Source organism: Cataglyphis hispanica, chromosome 6, assembly GCF_021464435.1.
Source record: "Cataglyphis hispanica isolate Lineage 1 chromosome 6, ULB_Chis1_1.0, whole genome shotgun sequence".
NCBI classification, from domain to species: Eukaryota; Metazoa; Arthropoda; class Insecta; order Hymenoptera; family Formicidae; genus Cataglyphis; species Cataglyphis hispanica.
The window spans coordinates 2,412,333-2,435,056 of NC_065959.1; the positions used below are offsets into that span (position 1 = coordinate 2,412,333).

At 39.1% G+C, this 22,724-nt stretch overlaps 1 protein-coding gene across 2 annotated transcripts in view; it reads left to right on the forward strand.

Annotated features, from left to right (window-relative positions):
* LOC126850179 (semaphorin-5A) overlaps nt 1-22,724 on the forward strand; it is an 84,990-nt gene that overhangs the window by 13,303 nt on the left and 48,963 nt on the right. For both annotated transcript variants that reach the window (XM_050592885.1, XM_050592886.1), the window contains exon 2: nt 18,474-18,591. In XM_050592885.1, coding sequence (XP_050448842.1) covers nt 18,501-18,591 — 91 coding nt within the window. In that variant the 5' untranslated portion in view covers nt 18,474-18,500. The remainder of the gene's footprint in view (nt 1-18,473; nt 18,592-22,724) is intronic.

Genomic DNA, 22,724 nt, shown 5'->3' on the forward strand with positions numbered 1-22,724 from the left:
CACGTGCGTTCTATCTCAATTTAATCACTTACACACTTATTTCATACTTTTAGTTACTCACACGGACGATTATAAGGTTAGTATAGTTGCGAATCTTTTTTTTTTTTAAGTCAGTATCTTAAATCGTACGATATCATATGAGTTTGTAAAGAAAAGATTAAAAGATATGTACGCGTCTGGTCTTTGGCAAATATACGTGGATTCCGTGTGTTTTGGGCATCGATCGATTCGTTATACTGTTATAGAAATATGCATTATTATAATTTTTTACGCCTTTATGGCTTGTATCTCGCGCCGTGAAATATCATCGCGATTTCACCGTCAAGTTTCCCATCCGTTGGCCGACGTTTTCACACGCGAGAACGCATCATTTACCCGCTCTTCGTCGCGGTTACGGTGAGAGATCGACTTTTTGCACTCTGGTCGATTGTACTCTGTACAATGTAGAGGAGGGTGGGTGGGGGGGGGGCAGGGGGAACTCCTCGGAACTCGTACCGTTCGTGTATCGTCGGAAGGAATCCGCGGTGATCCGCGCCGATGCGTGACGTAGGCGCGAGACCGCTTGACGCCGCTTTTGTTATCTGGATTTCGCGTGCCTTCGGTCAAGTCGACCTTGCGCATATGCCGTACATATGTTCGGCGAGCGGTACATATGTCGCGCGTGTACACAACGGAAATATTTGCACGCGTGCGTAACAGCGGTATCGCGCAGGTATGGTATCCGATAAACTCCGATCCGTCGTAAAAATAAACGAGATTAACGCTATCCATATCGGTATGATTGCCACCATACGCGTACTTTTCCTTTTTTTACTACCTCGAGTGCCGATATCGATAGGATGTTGGCAATGTGTTTGTCGTATACGCGATAGTTATCCGAGAAACACTCTGTTGTCTGGAAAAAGAGAGAGAGAGAGAGAGAGCTATGTGAGTTATTTGAGAAATGTGACCGGAATTGAACAGTGGAAATAACTATGCAGCGAATAAAGTATCGTGTTTAAAACTCGGGAAAAATCATGTGATATAATCAATTCGAGTGATAAATCAATTATAAAATTGACATCTAATATATAACATTATTGTTTTGGAATTTAGGGAATTTTTGCAATCGCACTAAACATTTTATCATGAGATGCAAAATTGTGTTTGTTGATACGAGATCTGTATCTCGTCTCACTATATTTATTTATCAACCGTTGAATGGCATTCGTTAACAGTTAATCTTCCGAGGATGAATTTTTTACCTAAATTGTTTGACACTTGCTGTCAGAAAGGTCTTCACCATTATTATCTCTTTCGCTATTTTTGGTACTCTCGGGAAATGGTGTAATTTGTGTGTTTAAATCTATCAACTCTCGTGTGAGTTTTCAACTCTACGTCTCTCCTATGCCATTATAGCACCCGCATAAAGCTTAGCTGTTAAGTGCTCGTTTCGTGTTTATCGTAAAGCACTCCGTATGCACTTCGCGCAATAAACGATGGTAAGCTGTGTTTGGATGATGCGGCATATCCGGTGTTTGGATAATTCGGTTCCACCACAAACAAGCATATCATTACACACCTAGCGCTAATTGATTGCACGTTAGACATTCGTTGTTTATTTCGTGGAACAGAACTTGATCTTCAAGCATGGAGAAGTAATAATCTTAATTATAGTCGGCGATATAATAGTTTTATTTTCGTCGTCATGTTTGCTCTCTCTAGTAGCTTGGAATAATATATATATATTTTAAAATAATAAATTGATGTGCGCGTTATAATTTGAGGGGAAAAAGTACTCAAATACGAAAAGGACTTTACACAGTTTTTGATACGTTCCGGATGAATAATCGCTTTTTCGTGCAAGTCGAGCAAATTGAGTTTCATCAGCGATAGCAGATCGGGAAAAAATGACGAGGCGAGAGAGCGCGTGCAATTTCGCGGACGTACACATACAACGCACGATGTTATTAATTAACGCAAACAATCTCGGCCATATGTCGAGATTCGTGACGTTAACGGAGAGATGGTGATTTATTTACGACGAAGCGGCGGCAGACACCGCTCATCTATGATCCCCCTCCATGATTACTTGCATGCGAATGAATCACCGCGCCTCGCTGAAGAGAGGACTGCGATAGATTAAGCGGTCGAGAAAATCGGAAGAGAAAGAGAGTGAGATATCTCTCGCCAGTTTTTTTTTTTTAATAAAGACTTAAAAAAAGATTAAGCTTATAATTAAATTTTTATTGAAATAAAATTTATTTTAAGATAAGAATAAAGTTAAATAAAGATACTTAAGTTACTGTTCCAGCGTAATGTAATCGTACTTTTCAAGATTGTGCAAACATTTCAAAAGACTTTACAACTTCCACCAACATATAACATCGACACGAAGAAACTTAGCTCGTAAATTAAGAGAAGCAACGTGTGTATTCTCATCCCCCGTAACGTAACTTGAAAGAAACTTAACTAGAAATGGCGTCGAGCTTCCATATGAATACCGATTGTTGTGTACAAGGTATCTTGTTAATCTTGGATCGACATCATCCTACGTCAAAGTTCCAAGTACGTGCTCGGTTCCGTTCGTTGGACCCATCGATCTTTTTTCTCCGCGCGATTTTATTCGAGCTCGAAACTTGGAATCGTCGTCGCGATCCGAGGCGGAGATCAAGCCGGGGAGATAGTCCTATTATCAGCGACGAAAAGGGGAAACAGAGAGAGAACGAATGAGTGATCCCCAAATCACCTGTTTTCTGTCAAATGCTCGAGCGCATTCTTTTTTCCTTTTTTACCGCATTCCGCGACTTTGGCCGGACATCCGCGTGTCTTTTAATGGTGGATCTTAGTTTTTTTGAATCTACGATTCCTTTTGCAAAACCGCCGGCAGGAGTTATTTTAATATCCACGATGTGTCTGTGGTCGCAGGTGCGCCGCGCGGCGGTAAATTGCGAGCCGGTCGCTAGACATCCGCGATTACACGCGCTTTATTCCTAAGCCGCACGCAAATTAATAATAGTAATTAAACGCGCGAAATGCGTGGCGCGAACACGTGAACTTCCTATTGCCCTCTCTCCCCCCCTCTCTTCGTCCCCCGCCTGTCCTCTACCGATTCGTTTTCATCGAAAGTTCGTTTTCTCATCCTGTTCTCTTCTTTACCCTACTCTGCCACTATAATTCTCATCTTCATTCTGTAAAGGATCATCCATAAATCTACTATATATCACTATTTTCTCGCCATTTTCTCTCGAAGAAAGTTTTTCCACGCTAATGCAGGAACAGAAGTTTGGAGATGAGTCTTCTTCGTCGCTTGTTTACTTGGGACAAATAATAAATAATCTCTCTACATTTTCTTTCCGCTACCTGAGACTTTCCCGCCAAACTTTTCTTGCATATCTTGCGAAGAGTTTAATAACTTATCTAACTTTAATATCACGTCTTTAAATAAATAAAAATATTTCTTATATTCGTAGGAATTAGAAGGTGCAGATACAGTGCATTAAAAAATTCGACGTTGACAATTTTTTAATAATCAGATATTAAATGTATCTTTTATCCAATATAAATAATCCTTTAATTTATTACTTAATAATGAATATATATTCTGTGGAGGAGGAGAAGGGATTGGGAACCTATAACCGGTGATTATCGTGTAAATAGGAAGCGTTTTAGCAACCGCGGAAACTTAACTTCACGATCGTCCGCTGATTCGCAGTCATATAGACACGCGCGCGTTTCTCTTCAGGTACGAAGGGAGGCCTCTACGAGAGAGGTGAGTCGCGGGCATGTTACCATGTTTGGCGACCCGCTCCCATAAAACTTTACTGCACACGCTGGTCGCGTGCACGTGCACGCCGGCTCGGCACGCACACCGGCGAGATGTGCCACGCCACGTATTTTCAGCCTACTCTCTCGCCGTGTGGGTAAGATAAATCGCATCGTCCAAGTAACGCGAAGCGTTCGCAACCGCGACTGCCACACCCCGCGAGGGGAGCGCTGGAAAGGGTTTCATTTATTCGGATACTCTCGAAGTAAGGGGAAAAAAGTTACAAAAGAACGTAAACGCCCTATCGTTATCTGTCACGAAGGAAAAATTGAAATTAGTCTATCAAACAAAACGTTTTTTATTTTAATTTTATTCTGTGCATGCAATTTGATCATTGACTTATTTAAGAAATTTTTTTTTTTTTTGCTGATTATTAATTGGAATTGGAATACAAATATTGAGATCGATTTCAAAATATTTATTTAAATATAATATGTGTTATAATTGATGTATAATTTTTCTAGATTATTAGGGTATAAATTATAACACAAATCATTTATAACAAGATAAGCAGGTTTTTTAAATCGCAAATTATATATCTCGAGTGTCTACCATCATCCTTTCCCAAGGAAGCGCGATTGGTTCGTACTTTCTCTATAACATACGCCACACGCGGTTAATATTATATGACCGCGATCGTGAATCAATTACGTGGAGTCGTCAAGCGTGTTCGATATAACGCACGGTATGTTGCCAGCGAGGCTTAATCAGCCGCGCAGCGGCGAAGATCGATTATCTGTCGGCTTATCCGCGGGTGGAACCGGCCGGAAAGATAGCGGCGGAGAGACTTATATAGGAAAGAAAGAGAGATAGAGAGAGAGAGATTTAAGAGTGGACGCCTCTCGCACGGTGGAGATAACTTAAAATATAAGAAAAGCCGGACAATCCGTAAAGATTTACGACTCTACGCGCAGAGCCTTATATGCCGTTCTCTACGCGTGACGCGTATATCTATCCGCGGATTTCATCCCGCGGGCCGCAACCGCGAGAAGAATTCCGAAGACCGCAACGACTCTGTGTCGAATCCGCGAGGCGGGGGAAGTGTAAGTCGGTGTTACTTGGGCCGGACAACCGAATGGATAGATTTATCTCGGCGGTGCGCGATCGTGCGGATCTCTATCCGCGGTGAATCGATAACGTGGATGTGAAATGACGATATAAAGCGTTTTAAAGCGCGACATATTGTCGAAGACGCGGAAATCGTAAAGTATAGCGCCGCCTTTAAAGGGCCCCATGCACTTTTGCGTCGCACGGATGCATTTTTACTACGGCATTAGTCAACTCGGGACGACGTCGCGGGCGGTTATAAAAGCTACGTGGATCGTTTTAACGCTGAGAAAGCAGGTACCACACCGGAAATGCTTACTGCGCCTCCATAATATCGTACCGCCAATATTAACATCTTTTGTTTGATATTTTTTAATTTTGTTATTGTAGGAGTATTTGGAATATTCAGAATATGAAATAGAAATAATGTTATAACAGTGAAAAACGAGATGATAATTTTTCTACATTATTTTTCACAACCGCGTGTAAATGATAATGATCGCAAATACGTCGTACACTTTCATAATATATACATTAATTATTTACAGCGATCTTATCTTTATTAATCTACAATTGCAGGAGCTCGTATTTTATATTTAGATTTATTATTTATTTCAAATATCTTGCGAAGAGATTTTGATATTCTTGTAGTCGAAAAATGAAAAAGAAGGAGAAGGACATTTTGCTAAATTTTAGCTTGCTATTATTTTTAGATGTTATTTTTTCATCTGAAACAAAAGAATTGATTTTATCCGAGCCTTTTAACTGAACGAGCAGAATCTCTTTGAGTCGTCTTTAAAACATGACTCGAGAAAACCGATACGATGTCTGACATCTCGTTTCTCTCGTAGAGCCGAAGAATAAATACGTTTTCGGGATCCGTAGAATGAGGGTCTCCGTGCAGAAAGACGCGAGCAAAAGAGAGAGAGAAAAAAAAAAAGCAAGCTCCGGGATATGCCAACACGGCGTTCCCCTCCCCTGATATTTATAGGCACTTTTGTGCCCGTACACTAAGAATAAATTCTGTCCTCCGCAAAAGTGGTCCGATGAAAACACAGTGAACACACTTCGAGAGTGCGATTCTCTCCTAAGGATATACAATTTGCATCTTTAGAATTTCAATCGATACAACATCCATTTTTCACTCTTGTACGACTGTATCTCTCTCTCTCTCTCTCTCTCTCTCTCTCTCTTCATCGAAGAGTTAATTTATTAAGAGATACATCGAGAAAGTTAATTTATCGAGATTGAGATATGTAAAATCTCTCTATCTAGATTAATATAAATAGAAATAATGATTGACATTTCATTTTTTCTTCTTTCTTTATTAATATAACTATTCTTTTATTCTTACAAAATTTATTTGTGCTAAAATCATTTTCATAAAAATGCACTACAAGAAGATGAGACTCTTTATTTATCGCGCAGAGTGATCGATTCAATTATTTAAAAATTCCGAATACATTATCGAGTTTATTTATTCCTGGGGAGAAAAGTCTTATTTATCCTAATCGTTTGTGGTAGGCACGTTATGCATACAGTCGGCTCACGTATTCTTGGCACACTCGCGTCGCGGCCCCATCGCCTCTCGCGTCGACGTTGGAATTAATCGAGCGCGTGATTACAGGCTGACACACTCTTATACACGCCTACGGGCCCAGTCAAAATATTATGCCCACAGGGTAGGGCTAACAATTATTCGGTGCGCGAATAAAACAGCGCGAAATCGCTCCAGCCAAGCGGCTGCGAACCTTCCTTCGCGCGCATCAAGGTCGCTTGCCCTTCCTGGCCTCACGGCCAATTATCGGTTTACCTAATTATGCGTGTGCACGCGCATCGTATCGCACGCGCGAACATCGAAATTGACGATACGGCGAGCGCGATTAATCATACGCTCCTCGCGACCTACGAGCGTGTATCATTACATCTATGCATTTCTGAAAGCCGCGATGAGAACGCATCAACGTCTCGCTCGCTCCGTCGTACATTCGTGTCCGGCTTGTCATCCGGCTACTGATTAATGAGAAATTACACGGTGAACTGATAAATAGCGCGTCCTTTCTAATTCATCATCCGACAACTTTGAAAAGCCGATGTCGAAATTTCGAAATGGGCTCTATTTCAAACGCGATCACTCCATCAAATTTCTAGACGGACGGACATTGAAAAGGACATAATTAGTTATTCAGATAGAAAGAGAAAACAATATGTCCAAACGAACTTGCTTGTTACTTTAATTTCGAATCGAATCTTATTTTCGTCAAAGAGATGAGAAGTCAATTTGTGAAATGTCTTCTCTATGAAAATTGGAACAAAAATTAAAAGGAAAAGAATAAAACAAAAGCTTTGAATTAGATTTACACAAGTCGATCGAAATTCGTCGTGCTTCTCGCTGCCTCTGCGTGCATTTTCATTCTTTCTCCCTGTGTGTTATTTCAGACGTGAAGGTCGCGAATTTGGCGCATTCTGCTTGGCAGGCCTGGTTTATAACCGTGCCCAGTTTATAGTCGGCCCTTTGTTCGGCAGTTAACGCGCTGACGGTGGTCGTAATGCGCAATGTGTATCGCAACTCATATTATTTTGCTTAGCCTTTCGCTGTATAAAATTTTTATCGGACGAAGTAATTAATTTTGCATATAAAATCTATAGATATTTTCTGGGATAAAATAAAAATATTTTTATTAAAAAAAAAGAGGATTAAAAACTACTTATATGAATTTTTTGATCTCTAATGCAGACTTAGTTCTCATTTCACCGTAATATTATACGTTTTTTATCACGCGGACTAGGAAATCTTTTTATTAAATTAATATTAATCTATTAAATATTAATCTATTAATAATAATCTATTAATATTAGTTTATTAAATTAATCTTTTTATTAAAATTTTTATTAAAAAAAAAGAGGATTAAAAACTACTTATATGAATTTTTTGATCTCTAATGCAGTCTTAGTTCTCATTTCACCGTAATATTATACGTTTTTTATCACGCGGACTAGGAAATCAATCTGCGGTCGTATCGTGCACACATAAAATAATTCCGATAAAGACTCACGGGGCCCTCACGGGTCTCGGGTTTCTCTCGCGACGCGAGAAAAGACGACGGATAATTTTCGTCCTTATCTCGACGTTCATTCAATTACGTAATAAGCATGCGCGCACGGCCCTTTGATACCTTACGGATCGTTTTGTCGTCTCGTTCCCTTCTCTCTTCGAAGCCCGGCTACGATCGTGCCCAAGTATCGGTCACGGCGGATCGTTTACGCTCGCGTGCGTGTTCACGTCTAACTATGAAACTGCTTGTAGCCTCTTAGAACCCCCGGTTTATCTAGGATATTAAATGTAACGATCGTGCGACCGTGACACTGTGTTAATCTCTTCGGTAAATATCGTTGAAAGGAATCGATTTATTTAGCGAACGCTTACGTTATATTCACAATAAAATCTGTTGTATTACTTTTTGAAATCTTATTTAATTCAAATAGAAAAAAAAGTATTAGAAGTTTGATTAACGTATAATTTATAAATATTTGCTCTTTTTAATTTAATTGTTTTTCTCGTTTTCTCTACAACGTATAAATTATTGACTTGATGCTTTTATGCCCTCACGAATACCATCGTCTAATGAACTAGTCTTAAAGAATTGAAGAACCGATCGGTCTCGTTCGATTCTAATTATATCTACGGCAACTTTATCTGGGATCAGAGCGAGGAGCGGGGGATCTACGGCCTTACGAGAATAGCGTCCACTCGTCTAACAGTATCGATCGCGTGGTTTCATTGTCATCTTGTTAGAGTTCCGCTATACAGATTTCTTTCCAGTCACGTGTGGCGGGATATCCTCCGTCCGTATTGTATCCTTGGCACTTCCGGTCGTCGGCAAGGAGGCTATCGGTCCATATTAATTGCCCTCCAGCCATTGTTCTTCCCGCCGCGAGCGTCTTTTCCGTTCGTCTTGAAAATGAACGACACTCAATCCACTCGACACGAATTAAATCAATCGCCGCTCGAAGATCTCTCTTCCCTCCTTTCCGATAATTTATTATGTAGCGAGTTACGGCGACGATTTATTCCCTCCAAGACTAACTGTCCTCGGTTCGTCGGTACTTGGATTGGTATTGGTAACGAATAGCGTACGCACGTTAAATGATGCCGCCGCGCGTGCACAGCCGATGAATCTTCGATTTGCGCAGTTTTGACATTAGGCACGTGTTTTGACACACTGATTTCACGGCGAGTGAAAGCGCGACAGTATTGCATGCCTCTCGAACTTACTACGTGCTGTTACGATCACTTGGAATTCTTAATTTATTACATAAATTGTTTTATAAATCATTTCTCGCAACACGGAATTTTATTTCCGAATAAAAAATAAATTTACAAGATATATATACGCATGTATCTTTTTGTTTTAAAAAATAAATAAATATAAATTTTTCTTTTAATTTTTCAGGGACTGGTTATTATTTATATATCGTTAAGTAATTGCAATTTTTTTAATATAATAAGTGATTCAGGAATAAATGCAAATGTTTAATTTTCGGGAAAGATGACAGGGAAGTTTGACAGTCGTAACGATTATTCGCGTGACCCATCGGCGCCGTATTTATTTCTTCGTTCACGCGAACGCGTGGGCGAACGTTCGCGTGTGTCTCGCGTGTAAAGTAGCCTTCCTCCACTCGCTCATCCTTTCTCGGATCCCGTATATACTCTCTCTCTCTCTCTCTCTTTTTTCTGTCTGTCTTTCTTTCTCCATTCCTCTCGCGTAAACGTATATCTTTCGCCGATGGAGCCTGCTTCTGAGAGGCAGCAGCCTCCATCACAAGACGTGTTGCACGCGACTTTCCACGGCAGTTCTCTCGCCATTGTGAAAACTGACTCGTGTTTGGAGCTGCGGACAGTGCCACCCACTGTCTTTCGCGAGAGAGCTCTTCGCTTTAGCCTCTCTCGCCGTTTGTCACTCGCGTTGCGAAAACACCACTCGTATATATTACGATAAAGCGTTTCGTGCTCCGATGCCTACACCACGTGACGCGCGACATCGGACACCCACATAATCGCGCGATCGACCGCCGTCACCTTACTGCGTCTTATGTTGCAGTGACGGAGTGGCGTGTACGTGTTAAAGTAAAAAAAAGTCGATAAAAAGAAATGTAACTTTTTTTGAAAGAAAAATATTATATTTCGAATCAAAAATTTATTTCGATTTGAAGGAGAATTTTAATCAAGGAACTTTTTAATTAGAATAAAATTGAAGTTTCTGGAACATTTGCCACATATAACGTTAGGCTACTCGTAAATTAATGCAGGCGGCGGAAGTTGGTAATTTCCGTCGTGATCAAGCAAGTACAAGAGTGATTTGCGAGATGGTAACGTTAATGCGACGCGACCGCCAAATTGTCCGCAGGAGCGAGAATTGCGTCATGTCTAACGACAGATCCTATCGCGGTTTAGTGATGTAATTATTATGTCGCGGCTGTCACGTGGAAGAATTCGTTCGAGCATCTTTCGAAAGAGTCAGACCGTTAATTTGCGGGCACGTTCGGAAAAATGATATCATAAAAAAAAAAAAGATACTCGTGAAAGGGCACACAGATAATGTCATTAACACGATCGCACTTAATACTGTCGGGAGATCAGCTGTCAACGCTGGTGAACGATAGCTGATTTTTTCGTCTTTGTCGCCACCCGATCTCGACAGCTCTTTTTCGCTTGACACGGTACAAAATTGCGAGTGATCTTTTTTTTTTTTTTTCTTTAATGTAGGAACTTTGCAGGACGTTGGATTTTATCGATGTTAAATTTTCCGCTTCGTCGATTAATCTGATTGTCAGTTGGATTGCCTTTTATCGGCAACCGTAATTGACACAACGGTATAATTGCGATTTCTCCGTCATTGACAGACGTCGCTCGAAGAGACTGTCGCAGCAAATTAGAGATAAATGGCAATGCCGCTTACGTTAACTTAAGAGATCTAACGGGTAGCGTACTTATGTATGCAACTTAACATTTTTCGCTCAAGCAAGTTCCCGGATCAAGAAGTAGGATTTTTATCTTTATTTAATTGCTGATATCCGTCCTCGCGGAAACTTTTACTAATTTATTTTCCTAAGTTTATCCTGTCAGAGATGCGACAGCTTATTTAAATATGCATAGAAACTGATATTACAGTTTGCCGTGTATCGCATATTTATTTTGCATCATTATGCGTTGCTGTTTTCTCGGAATAGTAATGGAACTCGAAAAACACTCGATTGAGAGAAACAGAACAGATCTGTGCGAAGGAACGGAATTAAATCCTATCTGGAAGCCCTCGTCGATGATGCTCTTTATTTTTTGGGTCAACAGACGCGTTATATCCGGCGCACTCGAGCTATCGATACTCAGGGTACTCAGACAGAAAGATGCCTTTCGTATCGAATGCAAGATTGGGGGGGATAAGAGGGTGGGTGGAGTTAGAATCAACCGCGATAAATATAGATTGGAATTTTTGCTACATTTCATAAAACAGAAGGTGATGTTACGTATGAATCGTGGAATATGAAATCACGGAAGAAAAATAATCTGAACATAAAAATATTCTGAAAAAATTTAAAAAAAAATATTTATTTCAATTATTTCATATTTGAAACAATATATAGATTGAAACAAAAAAATTCACATGCAACAAAATAAGAATAACGAAAATGGACGAAAAAAATCTTTAAGATTTTTATATTTGAAAAATATAATATTTAATATTCATGATTTTTCACTCCACAGTTTTGTCTTACCCTTTTTTTTTTTTTTAATAAAATATTCTCCGAAGCACGAAATATGATATGAAATACCGCTATTGATACAACGTGTTTATATAAAGATTCTGTCATTAAAAATTCTTTTTATTTAGAACGATTGTTTATTCTTTGACAAGAGTAGATGCGAAAACATACCTACCGTGCAGAGATATTAATATTTGAAGGAACAACAGTGCCTATAATCCCTTTAAATCATTCGGGACCACTGTAGCGTTCGTATATTATTGCACGAATCTTTTAAAAGGTTCGCCCTATAGGGACCACCGCGACGTCGTCCGGAATATTTTTATACAGGAAGGAAGAAAAACAGAGGAATTCCGTTGACTCCTTTCATCTTGCGAAGAAGCGAATCGATTCCTTCTTTCTTTTTATCAGATAGACATTTATTAAAACATTTTACTTTACTTAGGATTACGTTATGTTTGAACATCACAGGTCACAAAAATATTTTGAATTAAATTTTTTATATAAAGATATTCTAATTTTATTATTTTAAAATTTATTTTTTATGATTGATTTTACAATAAAAAAAAATTACAATTTTCTAGAAGATTTTTGGATATTAAGTAATATTTAAGGTATGTGAAATAAAATATCTTTTTAACTATTATATCAAGTATTATTTTTTTCACGTCACAATTTAATGTTTGATAATTAATTTAAGGACAATGACACTAAAAAATTTAACAAAATTATCGTTTTTGATTCACTAAATATTTAACTTGTTCCGAGAAATCTTTAATAGAATTAATGATTTGTATTTATCGAATTATATTGCGTATCGATTTGGAGCTGTCGATAGATCCGTTGATACGTCTATGTAAATAAACGTAGGAGAAGGTATTGAAAGAAAGGTCTTCTCCCTCACGCGTTGCACTCGGAATAGGTAGGTAGACGCATGTACTGTCATTTTAAACCACGTGGGTCCGCCTATTCCCTTACATCTTGTGTCCTCCTTTATACACCGCTATCTATTCATAGACGAGAAAGCAAGCTGTCATGATGATGGACGTCGAAAGACAAAGGAGATGCGGAAAGAGGAACGCGTGTCATGTAGTTGAATTTTTGAAGATTGCCCCGTTTCTCTATTTATTGCACGGTAAATCTTTCGAAATTATCGAAAAAAAAAATTGCAATATCAGATTCGTCGATAAACTTGAAATCGTTTTTCCGTGAAAAGTCGCGATTGTCAAAACTTTTCTCTATTTTAAATTTGAATTAATTTATTTTTAAATTAATTACAAAAAATTATTATTCAATTAATTCAATAATCATGGACTATTCCATATATATATATATATATATATATATATATATATATATATATATATCGAATTGAATAATAATTTCTTTAAAAGACTAAATTTTAATTTTTCATAAAAAGCCTAGATCTTTTAAAACGCTATTCTAAAAAAATTTCATATATTGTAAGAAGTTTTTTTTTATTGTACAATAACTACGAACACCTTATTTCTTAGAACTAAATGTTTTATTTGCATCAAAAATAGTTTTTCCCCATTGAAATGCGTTCTTATCTTGGCGCACGTCATTAGAGAGAAAGCGGAGAGGATAAATCGATCATTCGCGACGCTATCGCGATCGTTTTCGCAACGTCAGTCCCGGAGTCTCGATCCTGGTGTACAGGACCAGCTGCTGGGATATCACCAAGTCGTAGGCGAGGTCGTCGACCTTGCCAGTCTCTACCGTTCTCTGTCGTCCGGTGCGGTCTGTTCCTCGCGGTCCACGACGACCACTCGCGTAGCAGCCTGCGTTCGTGTCTGTCGTATTATACACCTGGATCACTGTACACAAGGTGTCTATGACCAACCGCGCATTTTCTCCTCTAACCCTAGGTCTCAAGCGAACGTAACGTTTGTTTGAACAAATGTGACATGGGTGTTGGTGAATGGAAAATAATTACGATAAATAGTTACGATGAATTATTTTGATGCGATCAGAACGGTAATATTATACGAAGACATCGTGGTTATTTTCACTCTATATATGGCTATCGATTTAATCATATGTCACTTTATATTTCAACGTAATATTATGTTAGTTTTTTTTTTTTTTTAGGGAGACTATTAATTCTTAAAATATTATAGATGAATATTATATTCTCTTTTATCCTCTACTATTTATCTAATATAATTCATTTAAATGGGAAGAGATAAGAAGAAACTTTCCACAATTCGATAAAATATACTTAGGAATTGAGAAAAATTTAACAATATTTATTTAGAAAGTGCATTGAGAAAATTAATCGAGATGAATATTCAGGAAATATTAAACATTACGTTACGTAAGAGTGACAGCCTTTAAGACATAAAAGGACAGTTAAGCGGCAACATCCTGTATATTAGCAGAACCCAGAGGTCATACGTAAAACGGTGAACGCGATGTCGCATGGCACGGGAGGCGGCACCCCGTTTGCAAACTCGTTTGCACGCTCTACTCCGCCGAATGGTTTATACCGATCGGTCCATTGTATTACCTCGTGTATCGCGCAACGCCTTGCCGGCTTTCGGATTGCGTCGTCGTTCTGTGTGTGGTCCACACGCCGGGTATAAAGTTTTACGAGTTTACCCCGCGGGATAATGCGCCTTTTATACTTGGTTTCGGGGATAAAGTATAAGCCGCGAAATCCTGTCTCTCCTTCTCGGATATTACATACATTGTACGCGTGTATCCGTATAAATAGGTTCGGGATAGATTGGTAAGTGCAGTCGAACGACTGCGAATACAAAATAGCAATAGATCTCGATACGTTACGCGGGATGCCGGGTATGAGACTAATGGCGTAGTCATAAATGTCGGCGTTGCGACGAGAGTAAAGTAAACGTCGCGCGCAACGGCGTTCTTAGATAGGCGAATGGAAATGAGGCGGATGGATAAGATGGACGTGTTACTCTGCTACTCGGAGATCCGAGCAGTAGATACAGTCGGATGCTGCGAGAGGGAAATAACGGGTGGTGGGTTCGTAATACGTGTTGTAAGATACGGAGAATGATGCGGAGAGGATATAGTCGGGGAATTCATAACGTCGACACGTGGTCTCGTAAACAAACGATAAAGAAATGATTATGGCACGGCGATAGCGAAAACGGAGACGCGATTAGATTGTGGGAACAAAGAATACAATGATTGCTCTCTAATCGGCGAGTTTACGTTCTGGGAATAGACAAATGTTGTCTATTACATTGAAAATTCCAGGAGATTCGAAATGACGCAGTTTTAAAGATCGTTATTAATCAGTGGCGATACTCAGTCACGAATGATTTATAAATCTCAAATGGATCGATAGAGATTAGAAATTAGCTCTTCAACTGTCTATTTCATCATTGATCTCTTTTCTCAGGACAAGATAATATAAATAATATAGAGAAATGTATAGAATATACAGGGTGGACCCAAACGTTCCGGCTAGACTTTAAGATTTTATAGAAAATTTAATTCTGAACAAAAACTTTCCTAATATAAACACGATTCGAAAAATGCTTTCTTAAAAAGTTAGCGGCCAAAAACCTCTGGAATCAATTATTTTGATCTTATTTGAAAGATAATTTAATTCTCTACAATTTGCGTTTCGATATTTTTTTTTGTTAAAAATCGCATACTTTCCTTCATATTTATAAAAATATAAAATAATCGTGATTTCAAAGATTTTTGGACACTAACTTTTTAAGGAAGCATTTTTCGATTCATGTTTATGGAAATTTTTTGTCCAGAATTAAATTTCCTATAAAATCTCAAAGTCCGGAACGTTTGGGCTTATCTTGTATAAAGAAATAAATTCAATTTGAAAATAAACGTATAGCGAGATAATACTTAATCTCGATTTTCAATGAACAAATAAATATTTTTTCTTTTAAAAATATTATCGTGAAATATTCTCATGAATCATTATCTTATCTTCAGAGAAGAGAAGAGAACTTTGAAATAATAAATCGCGCCTTGTGGCGGGTAAATCACATCGATATATATATGTATATATATATATATATATATATATATATATATATATGTAAATAGTAGTGTGTGTACTTTTACTTTGTATCTCTCGCACCGGTTCACATGATAGACAGATCTACAAGAACACGGTTTCCACGTGACATTAGCATATAAAGCGCTGAACTCATAGTCTAACAAATTATCATGCGTACACATACTACATACATTTATCAGTTTAATTAGCTAGATACTTCTTACTTGCCGTGTAAACGTCATTTTGAAAATAATCATAGCTTTTCCTTGGATATTTAGTAAGTTCATTCATCATTGCATGAGTTCGATAAATTCTCAGATACATATTCGATAACTTACGATCTTCGACATTCGCTCGATTTGCAAGAATTCGCTAAACATATTCCATCGAGATATAAAATATCGCGCTTGATTTAAATTTAAATTTGTTACAGTCGCGGAATTCGTCTATCAATGTTGCATTAATACTCTATTTATCATGGTATCAGTAGAAACGACTCTCTGACGATACTTAAATAACGATATATAAATTTTTTTTTATACAAAAAGAGAGAGTTCTTTAAAACTCCATGTACATAAGTGGCTCTGTCTATTAGATAATTTTCATTAGCGATCGAGCGGGTAATAACGTCACGTGGCAGATAAGACATAAGGTTAATCTGTCAGAATCGCGCGCGGCCCCGCTGTGACATTTATGAATATCGACGCCTGACGCATATAACAGCGTACATACGCAGAAGAGAGAGAGAGAGAGAGAGAGAGAGAGAGAGAGAGATTTCGCCATAGAGTACAAGTATTCGCTTTTGCGTCTCTCACAGGCGGATCTCACGAGCGACGCCAAGACGAATAAATCATCTCGCGATGTGTACGCGCATCTGCATTCCTCGGGAGCCTCGCGTGCATTAAGGCCGTTCCGATCGCTGGCGGGGTGTGAATGCTCACGTATATATATATATATATATATATGTCCGCCTGTGCACCTTTTTCTTCCTCCTTTTCTCGCCGCCAGGCCTGGAACGAATTGGGACGCGATAATCGCGGCTGACCGTTGTAATAGCGTTGTAAAAGGAGAGAGATCGGCCGAATTATCGGATAATCCGGGGCCGTTTTTACGCTCTCGTCGTCGGAGCGGGACGGGACGAATAGAATCAGCCGTGAAACTTAAAGATTAATAATTATGTACTCTCTCTTTGTAAGAAACGATCTCGTAACTCTCGTTGCGGTTTATTTTCTTATAATAAATTCCTGACGTTCGTCATTCTTATATAAAAATAAATAAAATCAACAAAAATATATTTACTTATATGTAACAATATAATAAAAGTAATATAATGTAGATGTAACTGTTTTATAAATTATTGACATTTTTTTCACCATGCGCTTTCATACAAGGCAATCGCCGATGTCTTTCGCATGTTCGTTCGTCAGAAAGAAAATGACAAGCTTTTTTGCGATTGGAATGGAGCGAGTAACAAAGGTGGACGTTAATTGACGGAACAGAAGCGTCATTATCGATTTGAGTGGCTCGAGTCGCATAATTAATCACCGGCCATCGAGAGGGTGATCCCGAGCCGGCGTGTCCGGTCGCGATTTTTGATCGATCCCAAGGCGATCCGGTAATTATTCGGCGTAATGGTACGTCGTAAAAAGAAGCCGGCTTCTCTGACACGCTAACTCGGTCGGTCTTTAAATAGTTAGCTCGCGATAATTGGATATGTGTCTCGGAAGGGCGGGGAGGGGAGAGAGGTTACTCTTCGCGTTCCGTTACAAATATGCCACGCTTATGTCGTTGATTAAGGTTTTTTCGCTTAGATACTCTGCCGATGAAAGTAATTTTCAACGATGATGAGAGAGAAAAGAATTCTTTAATGAAAAGAGAGAGAGAGAGAGAGAGAGAGAGAGAGAGAGAGAGAGAACTTTCATTATATAAAAAAAGTTTATTGTTATTATCTTATAAATGTGTAATGAGATGATTTCATGCGATAGCAGCGTATTTGTCAATTAATCTTGAAGTGAATTTAATGACTGCTGCGCGGCAAATCACAATAAAACTATCGAGCAATCTCTGCATATTTTCGCGCTTTCATACAAAGAATTTTCTGTTATAACTTTCTAACTAATTCAGTTCCTCGAATTCATTTAATTTTATTAACTTCGAGCTCAGCCACTTCAATCGCAACGCGCGGCCAACTTAATCACCGTGCACGACCCGCGGACTTAATCGTCGCGATACGATTCGCATTAACGGAGACGAGAAGCGAAAATGATCTCGAGACTCCTTCCGGGCCTTCGATTGAACGAGCCATTGGTGGTGGTTTAATTGGCGAACATTACGTGACGTGCGATTCTAGGTAAAACGGTGCCGGTAATGCAATCGACGTTCGTCGATTGCTCGAAACAGTCGATCGATCTTAATCGCGCCATCGGTAACCGCGAGCGGTTTATCTCCGCTAAATTAATTGCAACGTGTCTGCCCGTTCGTGGAAAATCTTCAAGGCCGTTCATTGGACGCGGCACGCGAGTACGCAAATGTCAAGGAAATGGACGAAGACGAAGAGCCTGCTACTCTCTATATATAATTGCGCACATTCTCTCTCTCTCTCTCTCTCTCTCTCTCTCTCTCTCTTTTTCTTTTCCCACTTTGCTTTTTTTCCACCAACCGTTCTGCCATTAGTCAGGCTTTCTCATCGATTCTGGTAAAGCGCGTGTTACCAGAGATGCCACCGCTTCGCGTCCCAATTAGAATCACTCGATAATCGGTTCCGGCTCGATGCCAGCACCCGATCCGCGAAAGGATACGATGTAAAAATAAAAAAAATCGATCCTTCTCATGTTGTAGGAGCGGAGATCGCACGCGGCCAACAATATGGAGCGATGGATCATATACATGGTGATGCTGCAGATCTTCGCCGCTGTCGCTCGAGCCGTCGAGGATTTTCGGCACATCTCGTACGAAGGTAAGAACTGAAAATATTATACTCAAATGCGCGATAAAAAATATATCTCTCCTAGCATTTATTATAATATTGGAGGATTTGTTTATTGCGAGAAATTATATGATTACCATTCGTTATCTTTGAATTATATTTCTAATCGTACTCGCGGAGCACTCTTTTATCTCATCATTTAACCAAATTGGTTACCGCGTATAAAATCCGATAGCTGCAAGCGTTACAGGATAGCTCGTCGAGTTTTTGCCTGTAATTTGAGCGAGAATCACAATCTCGAATCTCGTTCCGGATACGATAACCGCTCGATGTTGATAATTTCGCGATCCCGTTAATTACTTTATCGCGATTCATTCGAGTAATAGATGATAAAAGATGAGGACAGCGAAGCGATAATACCCACTGATACTTCACGTTACCTATACGAACAGGATCGACGGGTCTCTATAATCGCGATTATCTCGAAAACGGAAGCACTCTCACAACGTAGGGTAAAAATTTGTTTCATTCATCTAAAAACGTATAATTTTGCGCTGTCATTAAAAACACCGCTGACTGATCTGCGAAAATCGACTAATTGACGTGCATTCTTGCACGTAGCCGCGATCGATCGAGACTTTACACTTGTATTTTGAGATATCAATTTGTTAACAATAAATATTTTCAAAATGTTTCATCATTATCACTCTATCTACAGATAACATTGTTCAATAAAAAGTAATTTTTTTCGAACATCAGAAAAAGATTTAGAAAAAAATTTTGTGTCGATTATTCCGAAACTACACAATATTTTAAAATACGTTAAAATAATTCTTCTTGTAACATCAACCGCAAATTTCTCAAAATTGTGACCTGATGGATTAATTTGAAAAACAGGATTGTATTCAGCATCAAAATGATTGGAAAAATATTAGTTTTTTTTTTTTTTAACTGTATAATAGACATTTTGATAGAGGATGTAGAATAAAAAATAAATATGAAGATAGAATATAAAATAAAGAATAAAAAAACTGCAATGTGCATCAGATATTTTGATAAAATATAAAATAAAAAATAAAATGGAATATAGGTAGAAATATCGATGGACAAGAGATAGGATAAATAAAAATACATAAAATAAAATTTGAGACGACTTTATTTATTTATTTCTCGTTTATTCGCAGTTACAAGGGAAGCTTATTAATTAGCGATCGTTTACTGTAATCTTAGAATTCTCTTAGAATATTAAATTACGCTCCGAGAGGTCAAGCAAAATTCGCTTGAAATTATTGGAAAAGTAAAGTTTCCTCGCCTCGTATTCTTTCAGTCTAATTCAGCAAGGGAATAATTTCCGGTAGTAAATAACTCCATAATGATGTTTTCCATTAAGTTCAGAAGAGAAGAAGCCGATTTCGTCAAAGAATGTTATTAACGGGAAAGCATTAAAGAGAAACGTTTCTTTATACGTCGTATCGACCATGAGAGATCGGCAATGATGCGCGATCGAAATCTCCACGCGTGAAATCATGCGTAATCATCAGAAGTAGGTGAAATTTTCCCCGGGAAGGAGTAAATTTAACCCGCCCTCTCCAATCGCACACATTTCCGTCCCGGAAGACGCGCATAAATCCGTAGCGAGTCGAGCAATCGAGCGACCGTGGACGTTTATGCAAATTTAATTTCGTCCGTAACCGCTTCTCCACGATGTCGACGTGTCGGATATAGGCATGGCTAATCGATAAGGAAAATATATCTTTACACACACGCATCGCACGTATGTGTCGCGCGCACGGTGTCTATACCCGAGAGCAGGCCAGCCCATTAACATCTGGCAAAAAATGTCGGACATTCAGGGCGCTACTTATCACAAGCAATGACCCACAATGTACAGTTACACGTAGGCGAGCTCTCGCGGCTCTCGATTATCGCGCATTCGCGGCTCCGGCAGAGAAAACGCAGATCGTGTCGAAGATGTGGGACGTGTGGTCACCTATATGGGAGAACAGATGCCACGCCCGTCAAACGGAAACCGCGCGGAAAATCTTATACAGCGACCCCGACTCGAATCTTAATGAGCTTAATGGGGATCGTCTCTGGCATCCCGTACGCGCTCTCAGCGGCTTTCTTTCTCTCTCTCTCTCTCTCTCTCTCTCTTGCTACGGCATCTCTGTTTTTTCTCGTCTAATAAGACGCGCGGGCGTCGAAATCGTGAGAAGGAAGACGCGCAAGAAGATATCTCTGGCGTGCCACAACGTCGTATGATATCCATTTGCACGTAAAGTACTTGCTTCGCTGAACGATGCGGTTTCACGGAGCCCCCCGCGGTCGCGGATGCTGCGACAGTTTCGCAATAATCGTGCGGTCTATATTAAGCTGCATCACGATTTCGTTACGGTTTCCCGCGCCTCTCCCATGGTACCGTCACGTTTCGTGTCGCGCGCGGATCCGAATGCGGAATGCGGAATACGGCCAGAGAAAGACAGTGCTTTGTCCTTCTTGTCGATCTGAATAGTACGACAGATGACAACGTAAGATAATTTTAATAATTGCAATTTACATAATATCATTTACATCTCATATATAATATACGATAGAATATAATTTATATTATTAGGATTAATATTTATGTTATTAATATATTTAGGATAATATTTATATTATTGTGTCTTGAAATGATTTGCTTAATAATAGACTATTATTAAGAGAGCGTTTGTAATATTGATTAAAGTGATCTAGATTGCTGATAAAAATTACGTCGGCGTAAAATCAAAGATCGCATGTTTTTCTATTAATTATGAAAATAATATAATAATTAAGACTACTTATCGTCGTTTTCCTCGCGCAAACGCGCATACGGCATTGGTGATAGCCTCGGAATGTCGTTATGATAATTTGCGAGTCTGCGGCGAATCATTTCGCTTGATAAAGAGGGAGAGAGAAAGAGAGAACAATCACTGGGGAAAACAAAACAACGAACGCGGCACATGTGTACGCTGATAATACCTACGTAATATAAGAGATACATATTTCCCTTTCCGCGAGTTCGCGATTGCTTTCCACGCAATCTGAATTCCCGGGGATTTAAATCTCTCGCTTTTAATAATGACGGCATGGCGCACGCCGTGGGTTGATACACAGATTTATTGTTATTTGCGAAAGTGCTATTTGTATGCGTACGTTATTGCATGCATTGGTCATAATAAAACGGGATTAGAAAGTCAGCTGTTAACGAATATTTTGTTTAATTCAACTCGATGTTTAATGATCGCTTGCGTGTAAAATATATTTTTCTTCGTCGATAGAGAAAGCAAAGGCGGGAATAAAAGAGAGAGAGAGTGAAAAGATCGAGGCGTCGAGGTAACTCATCGTTTTTATAACGTGCTTATAAAATATTAACTCTTGACCAATGCCGACTTCTACGAAGACCACGAACATTATTTATCCTTACTTATTAGCCTTTGTCTTCTCTGTTGTGAAATTCAATTGCACTGACTCACGCGTACTTTTCAAAACAAACGATTCGATTGTCGAGAACTTCCCGCGAGGGAGTTTCAAGTCCCGCTCTACGATAATTTCTCCCACTCGCTAATGATCAGCGCGCGAATAATAGTCGCGCGATACCGCCACGGTCTCTCTTTCTTCATCGCCGAGTCGGCGACGGATTTTTTTCGTCGTTGCGTGGGTATCGTCGCGGCTAAACGTAATGTAATTGTCCACATTGTTCACGCGCACACGGTATTACTTATAACGGTATCGGATCGCTAAAGCGCGACGAACATCAACGGCTCGATATGAGATCTTGAAAACATTTGACGCGAGAAACACTTCTCGGTTACGCGAAAGAAATTGTAGGAAAAAGTTTGTTCGGAAGGCAATGACACCGGCTATATACGATACGCTTGTACGAGACACGTACCTGTAACGGTATTATTTGCACACCGTCGGAGAATAGCAACGGTAGAATATCTGAATATGGTAAAATATGCATCGAGGAGCTAAATACGACTCGCTTTGTATTCGGCAAAAGACAAAAGAGATAGAAAATATGATATGAGGCGATATTAAATTCAACATTCTGAAATTGTGGGATTCGTGTTTTAAGAGAGTCAGTCTTTTTTTTTTTTTTGTTTTCGAAGGAGAAAGGCGGAAAAGTAAAGATTAAA